The sequence below is a fragment of the Balaenoptera acutorostrata genome, chromosome 2 (genome assembly GCF_949987535.1).
Source record: "Balaenoptera acutorostrata chromosome 2, mBalAcu1.1, whole genome shotgun sequence".
NCBI classification, from domain to species: Eukaryota; Metazoa; Chordata; class Mammalia; order Artiodactyla; family Balaenopteridae; genus Balaenoptera; species Balaenoptera acutorostrata.
The window spans coordinates 118,419,954-118,437,573 of NC_080065.1; the positions used below are offsets into that span (position 1 = coordinate 118,419,954).

The 17,620-nt window shown below is 37.7% G+C and overlaps 1 protein-coding gene across 2 annotated transcripts in view; it reads left to right on the plus strand.

Moving 5' to 3' along the window:
• Window positions 1–17,620, plus strand: part of RAD50 (RAD50 double strand break repair protein) — a 112,439-nt gene that overhangs the window by 23,024 nt on the left and 71,795 nt on the right. For both annotated transcript variants that reach the window (XM_007188550.2, XM_057540977.1), the window contains 3 exons: window positions 7,374–7,525; window positions 9,861–10,046; window positions 10,406–10,610. In XM_007188550.2, coding sequence (XP_007188612.2) covers window positions 7,374–7,525; window positions 9,861–10,046; window positions 10,406–10,610 — 543 coding nt within the window. The remainder of the gene's footprint in view (window positions 1–7,373; window positions 7,526–9,860; window positions 10,047–10,405; window positions 10,611–17,620) is intronic.

A 17,620-nucleotide genomic window follows, 5' to 3' on the forward strand; every position in this document is an offset into this window, starting at 1 on the left:
TTCAGCTTTTCACCATTGAGTATTATATTGGCTGTGGGTTTGTCATAAATAGTTTTTATTATGTTCCCTGTGTACCCACTTTGGTAAGACTTTTTGTCATGAATGGTTGTTGAATTTTGTCAAATGCTTTTTCTGCATCTATTGAGATGACGTGTTTTTTGTCTTTTCTTTTGTTTATGTGATGTATCACATTGATTGATTTGTGTATGTTGAACCAACCTTGGGAACTTGGGATATATCCTACTTGATCGTGGTGTATGATCTTTTTATGTGTTGTTGGATTTGGTTTGCTAATATTTTGTTGAGAATTTTTGTATCTCTATTCACCAAAGATATTGGCCTGTAATTTTCTTTTTTGGTGTTGTCTTTGGTTTTGGTATCAGGGTGATGGTCACTTCATAGAATGTCTTCGGGAGTGTTCCCTTCTCTTCCATTTTTTGGAAGAGTTAAAGAAGGATCAGTATAAGTTCTTTGTATGTTTGGTGGAATTCTCTTGTGAAGCCATCTGGTCCTGGACTTTTGTTTGTAGGGAGTTTTTTAATTACACATTCTATTTCACTTCTAGTGATCGGTCTGTTCAAATGATCTGTTTCTTCTGGATTCAATTTTGGTGGACTGTATGTTTCTAGAAACTTGTCCATTTCTTCTAGGTTGTTGAATTTGTTGGCATATAATTGTTCATAGTACTCCCTATGGTTTTTTGAATTTCTGTGGTATCAGCTGTTATGTTTCCTTTTTCATTTCTTACTTTGTTTATTTGGGTTCTCTCTCTTTTCTTCTTGGTGAGCCTGGCCAGAGGTTTGTCAATCTTATTTATCCTTTCAAAGAACCAGCTCTTGGTTTTCTTGATTTTTTTTCTATTGTGTTTTAGATCTCTATTTTATTTATTTTCTCTCTGATCTTTATTATTTCCTTCCTTCTGCCAACTTACGGTTTTGTTTGTTCTTCTTTTTCTTATTTTTTTAAGTGGTAGGTTAATGTTGTTTATTTGAGATTTTTCTTGTTTTTTTTGAGGAAGGAATGTATTGCTATGAACTTCCCTCTAAGAGCTGCTTTTGCCGCATCCCATAGTTTTTGTATGGTTGTGTTTTCATTGTCTTTTGTCTCAATGTATTTTTTAATTTCCTCTTTGATTTCATTGTTGACCCATTGGTTTTTTAGTAGCATGTTGTTTAGTCTCCATGTAATTGTTTTCTTCTCTTTCTTTTTCTGTGGTTAATTTCTAGTTCCATGCTGTTGTGGTCAGAAAAGATGCTTGAGATAATTTCTATACTCTTAAATTTGTTGAGGCTTGTTTTGTGCCCTAGTATGTGGTCAGTCCTAGAGAATGTTCCATGTGTGCTTGAAAAGAATGTATATTCTGCGTTTTTTTGGATGTAATGTCCAAATATCAGTTATGTCTAACTGTTTTACTGTATTGTTTAGGATTTCTGTTGCCTTATTGATTCTCTGCCTGCAAGATCTGTCTGTTGATTTGAGTGGGGTGTTAAAGTCTTACTATTATTTTATTCCTGTCAATTTCTTCCTTTGTCTTGTAGTAGTTATTTTCTGTATTTGCATGCTCCTATATTAGGTGCATGTATGTTGACGAGTGTAAAATACTCTTCATGTATTCTTCCTTTTATCATTATATAGTGTCCTTCTTTATCTTTCTTTATGGCTTTTGTTTTAAAGTTATTTTGTCTGATATAAGTATTGCGACCCCTGGTTTCTTGTCATCTCCGTTAGCATGAAATATCTTTTTCATCCCCTCACTTTCAATCCATGTGTGTCCTTTGCCATAGGGTGGGTCTGTTATAGGCAGTGTATTGTAGGCTCTTGTTTTTTTATCCAGTCTGCCACTCTGTGTCGTTTGATTGGAGCATTTAGTCCATTGACATTTAAAGTAATTATTGATAGGTATGTATTTATTGCCATTTTAAACCTTGTTTTCCTGTTGATTTTGTATTTCTTCTTTGTCCCTTTCTGTTTTTTTTTTGTGGTTTGATGGTTTTCTTTTGTATTATACTTATGTTTTCTTCTTTTTCATTTTTGTGAATCTATTGTATGTTTTTGATTTGTGCTTACCTTATTTTTCAAGTATGTTAACCCCTTCCTATATCTATTGGGTTGGCCAAAAAGTGCCTTCGGTTTTTAAGTGAAAATAAAAGACACATTTTTCATTTTCACAAGAACGTTATTGAACAATGTATTCACCCTTTTGTTCCACTACCTAGTGCCATTTTTCAGGCAACTTCATAATTCCATCTTCCCAAAACTTTTTATCTTTTTGAGCAAAGAACTGTTCCAGGTGCCTTTTACAGTATTCCAGAGAATTGAAATTTTTTCCATTAAGAGAATTTTGTAAAGACCAAAATAAATGGAAATCTGAAGGTGCAATGTCTGGTGAATACAGCGGATGAATCAGAACTTCGCAGCCAAGCTGTAACAGTTTTTGCCTGGTCATCAAAGAAACATGTGGTCTTGTGTTATCCTGATGGAAGAGTATGCGTTTTCTGTTGACTAATTCTGGACGCTTTTCATTGAGTGCTTTCAGTTGGTCTAATTGGGAGCAGTTCTTGTTGGAATTAATTGTTTGGTTTTCTGGAAGGAGTTCATAATAGAGGACTCCCTTCCAGTCCTACCATATTCACAACATCACCTTCTTTGGATGAAGACTGGCCTTTGGTGTCGTTGGTGGTGGTTCATTTCGCTTGCCCCACGATCTCTTCTGTTCCACGCTATTGTACAGGATCCACTTTTCATTGCCCGTCACAATTTGTTTTAAAAACAGAATGTTTTCATTACGTTTACATAGAGAATCACATGCAGAAATACAATCAAGAAGGTTTTTTTCACTTAACTTACGTGGAACCCAAACATCAAAGCAATTCACATAACCAAGCTGGTGCAGATGATTTTCAGTGCTTGATTTGGATATTTTGAGTATGTCGGCTGTCTCCCGCATGGTATAACGTTGATTGTTCTCAATTAATTTTTTTATTTGATCGCTATCAACTTGGTCTGCCCGACCGTGGAGCATCGTCCAGCGAGAAATCTCCAGCACAAAACTTCGCAAACCACTTTTGACACGTTCAATCAGTCACAGCACCTTCTCCATACACTGCACAAATCTCTTTTTGCATTTTGGTTGGGTTTTTACCTTTCTTGAAATAATAAAGCACAGTATACCGGAAGTGTTGCTTTTTTTCTTCCATCTTCAATATTAAATGGCTACACAAAAATTCACCAATTTTGAGAAGTCTTTTTTTAAATGCACGCTGATATGACAGCTGTCACATACAATCTAACAAAATTGTTTTGAATGAAGTTAAAGAGAGCTAAGTGCCACTAGAGCCGTCTTATGGAAAAAACCGAATGAACCTTTTGGCCAACCCAGTATTTCCCTTAGACTGGTAGTCATATAAGCTCAAACCCATAGTGGGAAAAAAAAAAATCTACATTTTCTTACTCTTCTCATATTACGATTTTGATGTTCTCTTTTACATCTTCATGATCATTCTTTTGCTCTTCATTGTGGTTATCATCACTTTCACAGAAATATTTTGATTTTTTTAAAATCTGTGTATTGGCTTATTTAAGTGATTTACTTTCCAATTGTGATTTTCTCTTTCCTGTAGGTTCTTCTTTTTTATTTAGAGAAGGCCTTTCAGTATTTCCTTTAGGATAGGTTTAGTATTGCTGTATTCTTTAGTTTTTGCTTTTCTGAGAAATTCTTTACCTCTCTATTTTTTAACTTATTTATTTTATTTATTTTTATTTTTGGCTGTGTTGGGTCTTTGTTGCTACTTATGGGCTTGCTCTAGTTGCAGTGATGGAGGGCTGCTCTTTGTTGCAGTGTACAGGCTTCTCGTTGTGGCTTCTTGTTGTGGAGCACGGACTCTAGGCGCGCAGGCTTCAGTAGTTGTGGCTTTTGAGGTCTAGAGTGCAGGCTCAGTAGTTGTGGTGCATGGGCTTGGTTGATCCGCTGCATGTGGGATCTTCCCAGACTGGAGCTCAAACCCGTGTCCCCTGCATTGGCAGGCGGATTCTTAACCACTGCGCCACCAGGGAAGCCCTCCTTCTGTTCTAAATGATAATCTTGCTGGGTAGAGTATCCTAGGTTGCACGTTTTTCCCTTTCTGGACTTTGAATATGTCTTGCCACTCCCTTTCGGCCTGCAGTGTTTCTGTAGAGAAATCTGCTGATAGCCTTATGGAGTCCACTTAACTCTTTGTGAAGTATTGTGTGCAGATGCGGAGTAATTAACTCTGTTTTTCTTTTGCTGCCTTTAGAATCCTCTCTTTATCTTTAAATTTTGCCATTTTTATTATATGTCTTGATGTAGGTCTGTTTGGGTTTATCTTATTTGGAACCCTCTGTGCTTCCTGAACCTGCATATCTGTTTCCTTCTTTAGGTTTGGGAAGTTTTCAGCCATAATTTCTTCAAATACATTTTTTTTTAAAGTAAATCATCACCTTTTTTGACCAGGATTCTTCCTTCCTTCCTTCCTTCCTTCCTTCCTTCCTTCCTTCCTTCCTTCCTTTCCTTCCTCCCTCCCTCCCTCCCTCCCTCCCTCCCTCCCTCTCTCCCTCCCTTCCCTCCCTTCCCTCCCTTCCCTTCCTTCCTTGCTGTGTTGGGTCTTCGTTTCTGTGCGAGGGCTTTCTCTAGTTGCGGCAAGTGGGGGCCACTCTTCATCGCGGTGCGCGGGCCTCTCATTATCGTGGCCTCTCTTGTTGTGGAGCACAGGCTCCAGATGCGTAGGCTCAGTAATTGTGGCTCACGGGCCTAGCTGCTCCGCGGCATGTGGGATCTTCCCAGACCAGGGCTCGAACCCGTGTCCCCTGCATTGGCAGGCAGACTCTCAACCACTGCGCCACCAGGGAAACCCATCTTCAAATACATTTTTGATCCACTTTTCTCTTTCTCCTTCTGGGATCCCTATTATGTGTAGATTGGAATGCTTTATATTATCCCATAGGTCTCTTATGTTACTTTCTTTTTTTTTTTTTTTTTTGATCTGGCTTTCTGTCTGCTGTCCTGATTGGGTGGTTTCTGTTATTCTATCTTCCAGGTCACTTATTTATTCTTCTGCATTGTTCATTCTGCTTTTCATTGCTTTTAGCTCAGCTTTCGTCTCTGCAAATGAGTTTTCTAATTTTTCGTGGTTCTTCTTTATAGCTTCTTGTTCCTTTTTACAGTATTCTACATTTCCGTCAATAGTCTTTCTTAATTCCTTCAGTATTTTCATTATCTCCTTTTTGAAACTGGTGTCTATTAGAAGAGGTGTGTTTCATTGTTTGTTCTTTCAGGGGAATTCTCTTGGTCTTTGGGAGTGGTTGCTGTGCTTTTTCATTTTATTTATATTTCTTTTACTTTGTGAGTTTAGGAGAAACAATTATATACTGTAGTTGTGGAGGGCTATTTATACATAGGGGTGTTTCTCTGTAGATTGTGTGAGTTTAATATATTTGGTGCAAGGGCTCTTTTTAGTATGGATGCCTATCGCCTCTTTCCTCAGCGTGTGCTGGTTATTTTCTTGATAGCGGGTGTGCAGATGTGGCAGCTCGTGCCTGGTCCTCAGGTTTGTGGTGGTGGCTCAGGAGCACCCTAAGAGCATATAATGGGAATCAAGGTGGCTTGTGACCACTCCTGGAGTCCAGGCAGGCAGCGGCAGGGCCTCAGAACCACTCCTGGGGTCCGGGAGGGAGGCAATGAGGCTCACGACCCCTCCTGGGGTCTGGGATGGAGGCAGTGGGGGCTTGCAACCACTCCTGGCATCTGAACGGGTAGTGGCAGTGGATTGCGACCACTCCTGAGTTCTGGGAGGGAGGTAGCGGGGGCCAGGAGACCACTCCTGGAGCCTGTGCAGGCAGTGTCCTGCCCTCTGAGACCACACACACAGGGAAAAAGGCTACAATCCGGGTCCTGCTCCTCCTCTCATGCAGCCCCAAAACAATGGTGACTGGCCTCTAAGGCGGCCCAGGCTTCCTCTGAGTACACCCTCAGTTGCGCTCACACTGGATTCCAGTCCCCCTGCAGGCTGTTTCCACACGGCCAAACCTAGTCCTCTCTCTGGTTCTGATCTCTGAAGCCAGAGTTCCAGCACCCAGCCCCTGCCCGCACTGGTGGAAGAGTGTCTCAGGCTAGGGAGTGCAGGGTGGCAGCACTGACCATCTGTGTAGTTCTCCCTCTGCTCTGGCTGCCACAAACCCAGTGCTGCATTCACTTATGAGGCTCAGAAATTCCCCTTCTGTCCTAGCCAATCTCCCCACTGGTGAGGGAGTTCCCAGGGTACAGGAACCTTTCCTCTTTCACAGCTCCCTCCCAAGGGCGCAGGTCCCATCCCAATTGCTTTCTCGCTATTTTCTTCTTTTTTCCTACCCGCTTACTGGAGATTTTCTTTCCGTTTCAACAGTCTGAGGTCTTCTGCCAGCTTACAGTAGATATTCTGTGAGAATCATTCCACATGTGGATGTATTTTTGATGTATTTATGGGAGAAGGGGAGCTTCATGTCCTACTACTCCACCAACTTGATCACTCCTCTGTGTGTCTTCTTTGGAGAAGTGTCTAGTTAGATTTTCTGCCCATTTTTTGATTGGATTGTTTGTTGATATTGAGCTGTTGAGCTGTTTGTATATTTTGGAGATTAATCCCTTGTCAGTCACATCATTTGCACATATTTTCTCCAATTCTGTGGGTTGTCTTTTCCTTTGTTTATGGTTTCCTTTGCTGTGCAAAAGCTTGAAGTTTTATTAGGTCCCATTTGTTTATTTTTGTTTTTATTTCCATTACTCTAGGAGGTGGATGCAAAAAGGTATTGCTGTGATTTATGTCAAAGAGTGTTCTGCTTATGTTTTTCTCTAAGAGTTTTATAGTATTCAGTCTTACATTTAGGTCTTTGATCCATTTTGAGTTTATTTTTGTGTATGGTGTTAGAGAATGTTCTAATCTCATTCTTTTAGATGTGGCTCACCAGTTTTCACAGCACCACTTATTAAAGAGACTTTCTTTTTTCCACTGTATATTCTTGCCTCCTTTTTGGTAGATTAATTGACCATAGATGTGTGGGTTTATTTTTGGTCTTTCTATCCTGTTCTGTTGATCTGTAAGTCTGTCTTCGTGCCAGTACCATACTGCTTTGATTTCTGTAGCTTTATAGCGTAGTCTGAAGTCAGGGAGCCTGATTCCTCCAGCTCTGTTTTTCTTTCTCGAGATTGCTTTGGCTATTCAGTGTCCTTCTGTATTTTGAATGATATGTAATCTCATTTATTTTGGATGTTTTTCTTTTTTTTCATTTTTGATGAGTAAGATTGCTTATATATTTTCTTTCAGAACTAATGTTCTGATACTTATTAAGGTAGCATAATTTTTCTCTCTTTACCTTCAAAGGTTGCTCAAGAAACAGATGTTAGAGCACAGATTCGTCTGCAGTTTCGTGATGTCAGTGGAGAACTTGTAGCTGTGCAGAGATCTATGGTTTGTACTCAGAAAAGCAAAAAGACAGAATTTAAAACCCTGGAAGGAGTCATTACTAGAACAAAGTAGGTGTTTATTATATATTTGAATTATCTGTTCATTTTTTTGTCTTTAGGTCTATAAAACTATGGTTTTTTTACTACTACTATAAGTTTATTTTAGGGGAGCTTATTAATTTTTTAACAGACTTTATCTTTAGAGCTGTTTTAGTTTCTTAGCACAACTGAGCAGAAAGTATAGAGATCCACCTTGACTCTATACCTGCGCAGCTTTGTCCACTATCAACATTTAATTATTTATTTGATACTATTTATCAGTTAAACAGAATGATCCCATTAAAGATTTAGTGATAATGCTCCACTCCTTTGAGTAATTTATGGACAGTTGCTGAATTGAAGGTGCATAATCACTCAAATATAGATTGAATGAATGAAAAGTGCTAGTAATCATGTCTATAGGGAAGGATGAAATAAGCAGACAGGTCCCTTTCAACTATTGTCATTCTGTTAAGGGCAGGTATTATATTGTAATGGGTATGGATATTGGAATTAGGTAGGCTGCCCTGAATTCATGGCTTTATCCTTGTTGAGCAAATTACTTATCATCTTATCCCTTCCTTTCATTTATTCATTTGTTAAACTAATTAAATAATTTCTTTATTTAATCAGTAATGTGTCACACCTGTCATGTGCTAAATACACTGTACTAGCTACTGGCTTGTCAAGTGGATTCTTTTCACTGGCTTTTAAACATACTCAGGTCTCTCCCACACCTCAGATTTCATTTCACTCCAGTTACGGTCTGTCTCCATCTTCCCCTTTACAGACAATTTTTTCAAAAGAGTTGTTGATACTCACTGTCTCCATTTCTTGACATCCTCCTGACTCCTACTGTAGCCCCATTCTTGTACTGAAACAGCTCCAACTAAGGTCACAAATAACCTCTGTATTAATTAGGATAATGCTATTGCTATACAAAATAGACCTCCTTATCTCAGTGAATGACACCCCCATCCGTCCAGTGACACGGAGCTAAGTCTGTCTTGACAGCTTCCTTGCTATCTATATTCAGTTCATTACCAAGTCCTATGGATTTTGCCTAACTGGCTCTTCAGTCTGTTTCTCTCCATCTCTGTGAGAACCATTCTTGTTCAGGCTACCATCATCTTTCCCTGGTCTAATGTCTTAATCTCCTGGTCTATCTTTGTCCATTCCATCCCCCTACAAAACATTCTTAGTACATTCAGTGTAATATTTTCAGAATACATATAAAATGACAGTATAGACAGACACTGCGTCCACTCACCTAATCTAGTTGTTAACAGATACTGGACAGAAGATATGAAAGAAAATGGTCAGTTTATCCTTCTGTTGAAAGATGCTGAGAGATCTCTTGGAATCCGAGGGCAGGGATGCTTCTGGCCCTGGGTATAATGAAGTAGGGAACTTATTTAAAAGACCCTGAGGCAATTCTGTCTATTTGATCGCTTTGTCAGTGTGACTGTAGAACTTAGGTCTGTTGATTAAGAATCTTCCTTGGATTTGCTTGGATGGGCATCACTAAGGTTTGCCTTTACACTCCTTTTACTGTGTGTCTTTTACTGAACAATCCCTTATCTAAGCTGTACAGTCAAAAACAAAACAATACAAAAATAATTGGCAAAAATTATCTTTCTTCTAAATCAATATAATTTACACTTTGAGAACTTATTTACCATAAAATAAAAACAATAAAATATTACATATAAGGCAAATATTTTTAAAGTTTTAGTAATGTACATTTCATGTATATACAACTCATTTTTTTATACTATCAAAAATTTGTTTCATGAGAAAAGTCCAAATGTATTGCTGCTTTCCTAAGATTTTATTCTGAATCGTGGTAAGTTTAATTGATATTTCTTTTCCTCCTATTTAAATATATACCTATTTTTCAGCAATGAGGTTTTACTGACCTTACAGAATAAATTGGTGACTTTAAAAATAAATAAATAAATAAAAAATAAACTATACAGTCTTTAGATGTTTTTAAGTACCTTTGCCTGTCTGTTATGTATCATCATGTTTTGTTTTATTCTTTTAAGTCTCTTATTTTCAAGTTCTGGGGATAGAAGATAGTTTATTTTCCTCTATGTATTGTCTATAAATGTTTTAGATTATTATATTAAAAGTCCAACTATGTATAAAAAAAAATTCTGGCACCTTTTCCCTATCACCGTTTTACATTTTCATTAGGGAACTACTGAGTCATTTAAGAGTTATACTTTTTAATATGAGAAAGCTATCCACAGGGAGTGGATGAGGGGCCTTTTTTTTGTTGTTTTTTTTTGCAAGTACAGCATGAAAGATTGATTAAGTAACAGAATATTTTACATAAGTTCTTGATTTTCATTTTCTATAGGCATGGCGAAAAGGTCAGTCTCAGCTCCAAGTGTGCAGAAATTGACCGAGAGATGATAAGTTCTCTTGGTGTTTCCAAATCTGTGCTAAATAATGTCATTTTCTGTCACCAAGAAGAGTCTAATTGGCCTTTAAGTGAAGGAAAGGCTTTGAAGCAAAAATTTGATGAGATTTTTTCCGCAACAAGGTTTGTAACCTTTAATTAAGATTTTGTAGTCCATTAAGTTATTGAGCCAGAGTTGCAATTTGGATGCTTCTTTTTTTTAAACAGAAAAAAATTGTAAAGCAAGAAAGTCAGCAGTTATTACCGCTTATCCAGTGGCAACCAGTCAGCATATTTCCTTTCAGTTTTCTTTCTTTGCATCTTCATTTACCTGGTTGACAGTATATATGTAACATTTGTACTTACTATTATGTCATAAGCATTTTCTAAGTTATTAAAAACTCTTTGTAAATGTAAGCTTAATGACTGCATTATAGTCCATTGTTTGACTATACTATAATTTGCTTAGCCAGAAATTTGATTTTTATTTAATATCTTCAAAGGTACATTAAAGCCTTGGAAACACTTCGGCAGGTACGTCAGACACAAGGTCAGAAAGTAAAAGAATGTCAAACAGAACTAAAATATCTGAAGCAAAATAAGGAAAAAGCTTGTGAGATTCGCGATCAGATTACTAGTAAGGAAGCCCAGTTAACATCGTCAAAGGAAATTGTCAAATCCTATGAGAATGAACTTGATCCATTGAAGGTAATTTAGTTTCTTGTATGCTGAGGAGAAGGTCACCATTTACCATGGTATCTCTCACCCTAAAAGCATTATTTTTCTGTGCATTTGAATGGTGTGTATATTTCTTGAAAAAATTATCAGAGACTATATAATGTTATGGTTAATGCCTTACATCTGTGTTTAAGTTGCCCAAAGAGCTTGGATTTGAGGGTAAACAAATTTGTAGCATCATTAAATTAGTAATGTAGATCACTAATTTTTAAATATCAGTGTAATGACTCAACCTTACAGTTCTGTATTCTTAAGGAGACTTTTTTTTTTAATTGACAGGTCTTTCTAGGGAATTTTTATAATTTGCAGGATGTTCTTGACGTTGCACAAGATTTGAAATTGGTGCATAATGTGTTGATATATTTGCAAATGAGTTAGCTTTCTAAATTCTGTGGTTTATAAGTAAGATCTTAAAGAAATCCCATTTATTCATTTCACAAGCATTTATTAAGTGTTTTCTGTGTGCCAGGGTATACTATGCTTGGGGCTATAGGTACAAGGAGAACTACAATAGTGTCCTTGCCCCTTAAGGTATTCCTAGTCTAAATGAGAGCATTCTTAAAAATGGCTTTTTGAAGTTGCAGATAGTGGGAGATTTAAGAAAAAAAATAAATTATTGATTTAGTTTTTTAAAACTCACCTATAAATGCTGGTATAGATCTTGGAATTGTAATATGGAAAAACTTTGGTTTTCTGTCCCAGTGCCCATTGACATGAATGCATCTTTTAGTGAATATTTATTGTTTTGTGCATAGCACTGTGCTAGGTGCTCTTGGGGATAAGGAAGCTGAAGACTTAGACCTTGCTTTTAATGATCTTATAGTCTAGTTGGAGAAATAAGGAATATATTTTAAAAGACAGTTAGGATTACAGAGAAGTAAAGTGAAGAGCTATGTGAATGATATAGTTTAGAACAGAGGTTCCCAACCCCTGGGCCATAGACCAGTACCGGTCTGTGGCCTTTTAGGAACCAGGCTGCACAGCAGGAGGTGAGTGGCGGACAAGCGAGCAAGCTTCATTTGCTGCTCCCCATTGCTCGCGTTACTGCCTGAACCATCACTCCCCCAACCCTGCCCCAGTCTGTGGAAAAACTGTTTTCCACAAAACCGGTCCCTGGTGCCAAAAAGGTTGGGGGCTGCTGGTTTAGAACATAGGTTCTTTAAGAGCTAAAAGATGGTGACTGTGGCACAAGTGAGAAAAGAAAAGAAAAAATGGATAAATTGGACTTCATCAAAAGAAAAAACTTTTGTTCTACAAACTATACCATCAAGAAAGCAAAAAGACAACCCATAGAATGGGAGAAAATATTTGCAAGTCACATATGTGATAAGGAACTTCTATCTGGGATATATGAAGAACCCAATAAAAAAAAGTAACACAATTTGAAAATGCACAAAGGCTCTGAATAGATATTTCTCTAGAGAAGATACGTATGTGTCCAATAAGCACATGAAAAGATGCTTGACGTCATTATTCATCAGGAAAATGCAAATCAGAATCACAATGAGCTATTACTGCACATCCACTAGAATGGCTAAAAGTCAAAAAGATAGGTAATAATTATTGAAAAGGATGTGGAGAAATTGGAACCTTCATACATGATGGTGGGAATGTTAAATGGGGCAGCCACTTTGGAAAACAGTTCAGCAGTTCCTCAAAATGTTAAACATAGGGACTTCTCTGGTGGTGCAGTGGTTAAGAATCCACCTGCCAATGCAGGGGACATGGGTTTGAGCCCTGGTCCGGGAAGATCCCACATGGTGGAGCACCTAAGCCCGTGCGCCACAACTACTGAAGCCCGCCCACCTGGAGCCTGTGCTCCACAGCAAGAGAAGCCACTGCAATGAGAAGCCTGCATGCTGCAACAAAGAGTAACCCCTGCTGACCACAACTAGAGAAACCCCACGTGCAGCAATGAAGAACCAACGCAGCCAAAAATAAATTAAAATAATAAATAAATTAAAAGAAAATGTTAAACATAGAGTTACCATATGACCTGGCCATTTTACTCCTAAGTATCTTATACCCAAGAGCAATTAAAATGTACATCTATACAAAAACTTGTATAGGAAAGTTCATAACAGCATTATTCATAATAGCCAAAAGATGGAAACAATTCAAATATCCATTAACTGATGAATAAAATGTGGCGTATCCATACATGGAATATTATTCAGCGTTAAAAAAAGAATGAAGTTCTGATACAAGCTACAGTAGGCAAGAACCTTGAAAACATGTTAATTGAAAGAAGCCAATCATAAAAGACTACATAATTGTATGATGCCATTCCATTTATTTGAAATGTCCAGAATAGGCAAATCTATAGAGACAGAAAATAGATTAGCAGTTGCCTAGGGTAGTGGGTAGAGAGGAATAAATAGTTGACTGCTTAAGGGCACAGAGTTTCTTTTTTGGAAGTGAAAATGTCATGGGGGATGGTTGCACAGCTCTGAATATACTAAAATATGTTGAATTGTACACTTTAAATGGGTGAATTGTATGGTAGGTGAATTCCGTCTCAATACAGTGATTTTTAAAGTGATGGCCTGGCCTTTGGGATGGAACTGCCATCTTCCAGTAATTCACCAAAATGACCAACACAAAGGGAAAGAGGAGGGGTACCTGCTATATGTTCTCTAGGCCTTTTAGGAAACGTGGAGGTGTTCCTTCGGCCACATCATGCAGATCTACAAAAGTGGTATTGTAGATATCAAGGGAATGGGCACTGTTCAAAAAGGAATGCCCCACAAATGTTAAATGGCAAAACTGGAAGAGTCTACAGTGCTACCCAGCATGCTATTGGCATTGTTGTAAATAAGCAAGTTAAGGGCAAGATTCTTGCCAAGAGAATTAGTGTGTATGTCAAGCATATTAAGCACTCTAAGAGCCAAGATAGCTTCCTGAAGCAGTCTGAAGGAAAATGATAGAAAAAGAAGGAAGCCAAGCAGAAAGGTACTTAGGTTTAGCCGAAGTGCCAGCCTTCTCCACCCAGAGAAACACACTTTGTGAGAACCAATGGAAAAGAGCCTGAACTGTTGGAACCCATTCCCTATGAATTCATGGCATGATAGGTGTAAAGAAAATAGAAGACCTGAATTGTAAAAAAAAAAAAAAGTGATAGCCTGGAATGGAAAGCTATCACAAGACCTTCAAGGGAGAAGCTGATCTGGGCTATAAAGATGGGGAAAAATCAAATTGACAGACTAGAAGCTATTTTATATATGTTTGTTTTGTTTTTTTGTAATTTTTTAAAAATTTTATTTATTTGTTTATTTGGTTGTGCCAGGTCTTAGTTGCAGCGGGCAGGCTCCTTAATTGTGACTTGCCAGCTCCTTAGTTGCAGCATGTGGGCTCCTTAGTTGTGGCTCCAGGGCTCCTTAGTTGTGGCATGTGAACTCTTAGTTGCAGTGTCCATGTGGGATCTAGTTCCCCGACCAGGGATCAAACCCGGGCCCCCTGCATTGAAAGCTCAGAGTCTTATCCTCTCTGCCACCAGGGAAGTCCCTGTATGTTTGTTTTTATTTTGTATTTTTTTCTTTTAAAACTAATACGTGCTCACAATGAAAAAATTATGGAAGAATATTAGTTGAAATGTAAGAGATGCTCTTCCTATTCCTCATGTCTGACCTCCCACATATATCTTATGATCAGGTGGGTTTTCTTGCAAAAATACACTACATGTGTGTATACAAACATGCACATGTATATATGTACATATTCACAAATACGAGCTTATTAAAACAGGACTGTGAGGAAGAGCCTGGGTTAAGTAAATCAAGGTAAAAGGAGTGGGAGCTATGACTTGCAGTCAGATTATGAAGAGCCTAATGGGTTTAGAATTTAGTGCAATAGACATAAGAGTGAGAAAAAGTATGTTATATTTTAGAAGTAGTTGTTTTAATAACTGTGCGCAGGTACTGTGGTAGTTACCAAGATATTGGAACACATTTTATTTTCTTCAGGAGCAGCCTGGTTGGAAAGATGACAAGCACATATAAGGCAGAAAAAGACAAGAGCTGTGAGAGCTTTGAGGAGGAAAGAAGAGAAAGTCTGAGGTGGCCAGAAAGGATTTCATAGGACTGAATTTGGGGTATCATTTTATTGACCTTAAGTAGATGGGTAATTACAGATATGGTGACAGCAAAATGCAGGCTGTCTTTGAACAGTATCAAGGAAATCCTCATAGTTGAAATGGAGCATTTGTATAGGAAATAATGTCATGGTAGAGCTAAGTGATAATACCTGGTATTTATTGAGCAGTGCCAGGATTCTAAACAAGGTTGTAGCAAACGTTGAGGTGTTTGTTTATTTCTTTATTTGTATTTAATTTTGGCTAGTCCAAGGGTTTAATCTTACTCTCTATCTTTAGAGCCTAGCCTGGTGCCTGGCACTTAGCAGGTGGTTCAGTAAATATTTATTAAGTGGATGATTTCCAAAGTCCTTTTTTTTTTTAGCTCTGAGTTAAAAGGATTCTTCCCTTCATAGAACTCAGCATAAAGCTTGAATCAGATCATCTTCCCAGCAGCCATCCAGAAGACAGCTCCATTTCAGTACTGCACTATAATTCATGCTTTCCCATTTTTACGGATTTCCTACATTTTCAGGAACTGTCTCATAAACTACTTTATTCCCATACCACCACATCCTATCCTGACCTTGGCCCACTTAGGCCTGTTTTCCTTTCTTGCCCTCAGTGGAAATGGCTTGAGAAATTTGTTTTCAAGTTCAAAAGCACCCTCTGGCCCTCTTATTTATTCTTCCACACATAAGTTCATGATGCTTGTGTACCTTATAGCCCAAGTGCCTGATTCTTTTGTCTTATTTCACACACCTAAGCTTTAAACACTCTGCTGCTATATTTTTTGTTGTCTTTCTATTTGTTTTAGCTTCTTTTACTAGGTTGTTTGCTCTGGGGGTAGAGCCTGTGTTTTGTGCTCTGGGGTTCGAGCCAAAACACAGATGTCAAAGAAGGAATCCCCAGCATCTAGTTACTGTCTGGATTTAAGGAATGAAGCAGCTAGAGATGTCACAAAAGATCTAAGCCAAGATAATGTTAATGCTGCCACAATACAGTGAAAACATTGATAGAAACCGAGTAGTTTCTGAGAAGTAGGGTACCATAACAGAGGTGTTAATATTCGTTGCTCTTAAGGGTTAATCCAGTTCTCTTTGTTAGATTGCTCAAAGATATTTTGTGAACACAGAATTTTTTTCACAAGTGATGTGAATGGTCCCGTTCATTGAGGGCCTACTGTATGCCCAGTTGCTGATCAAAGTGCTTTAAAATGTATTATGTGAGCCCCACAGTAACACCGTGAAGTTTCATAGATGAGAAAAGTGAGGCACAGGTATTCACGTTGGAAGTAAGGGGTAAAGCCAGGATTCGATTCCAGGCTTCTCTGATTCCTAAACTGATACTTTTTTTTCCTTAGTCAGATTTATTGAAATATAATTTACGTTTAGTAAAATCCACCCTTTTGAAAGTAAATGATTTGATGAGTTTGGGCAAATGCATACAGTAGCATTACTATCAGTACAGTCAAGATATAGAACGTTTCCACCCCAAATAGTTCTCTCAAGTCTATTTGTAGTCGGTCCCCTACCTCCATTTCCAGCCCTTGGTAATCCCTGATTTGTTTTCTGTCAGTATAGTTTTGCCTTTTCCAACGAATGCCACATCAGTGGAATCATACATTATATAGCCTTTTGTATCTGACTTCTTAGCATAATGCTTTTAAATTTATCTATGTGGTTGCATGTATGAGTAGTTCATTCCCTTTTATTGCTGAGGGTATTCCATTGTAAGGATATATTACAGTTTGTTCATCCATTCCTTTGTTGATGGACTTCAGGTTGTTATCAGCTTTTAGCTATTACAAATAAAACTGCTATAAACTTCTGTGTACAGGTCTTTGTTTAGAGATATGTTTTCATCTCTCTTGGGTAACTCCCTAGGAGTGGGATTGTTAGGTTGTGTGTTAAGTGTATGTTTTACCTTATGAGCTGCCAAACTATTTTTCAAAGTGGCACGTTTGGTAGTCCCACAACAAGGTACAAGAGTGCAGTTGCGCTTCATCCTTGTCAGCACTTAGTATTATCAGCTTTTTATTTTATCCATTAAAATAGATGTGTGATAGAATCTCTGAGCAGCTTTTTTTCTTTCATTATGGTTTTAATTTGCATTTTCCTAATGTTAATCAACATTGAACATCTTTTTATGTGTTTATTTTCCATTTGAATATCTTTTTTGGTAAAGTGTCTATGCATATCTTTTGCCTGTTTTCAATAGGTTTTATGAGTGTGTATTTTTTGGTTTTGTTTTTGGTCTTACTGTTGAAGCTGTGAGAGTTCTTTAATTATTCTGGACGTAAGCCCTAATCGGGTATGTGTTTTACAAATTTTTTTTTTTTTTCTTAACTGCTTTCAAAGGGCAGGAGTTTTAAATTTTGATGAAGTCCAGTATTTCAAAATTTTCTCTTATAGTTTTTGCGTTTTGTTTCCTATCTAGGAAATCTTTGCCTGACCCAAGGTCACAAAGATTTTCTTCTTGAAGTTTTCTAGTCTGAGTTGTTATATTTACGTATATGCTCTATTTCAGGTTATCTTTTGAATATGATGTGAGGTAAGGTTGAGGTTTACTTCCATTTTTTTTTTTTAGTTCATTTTTATTGGAGTATAGTTGCTTTACAATGTTGTGTTAGTTTCTGCTGTACAGCAAAGTGAATCAGCTCTAGGGAGGTTTACTTCTTTACACAGAGATGTCCAATCATTCCAGCTCCCAGAGCCTGTAGTCTTAATTGTTATACCATCCTGCCTCCCAGTCTTATCTCCCATTTTTAAGTATGTGGCTTTATACAAGTCCTCTGAGTCTCCTACTTAGCATGTACAGGCATACTTTGCTTTACTGTGCTTTGTATATTTCTTTCTTTCTTTCTTTTTTTTTTTTTTAACAAATTGAAGGTTTGTGGCAACCCTGTGTC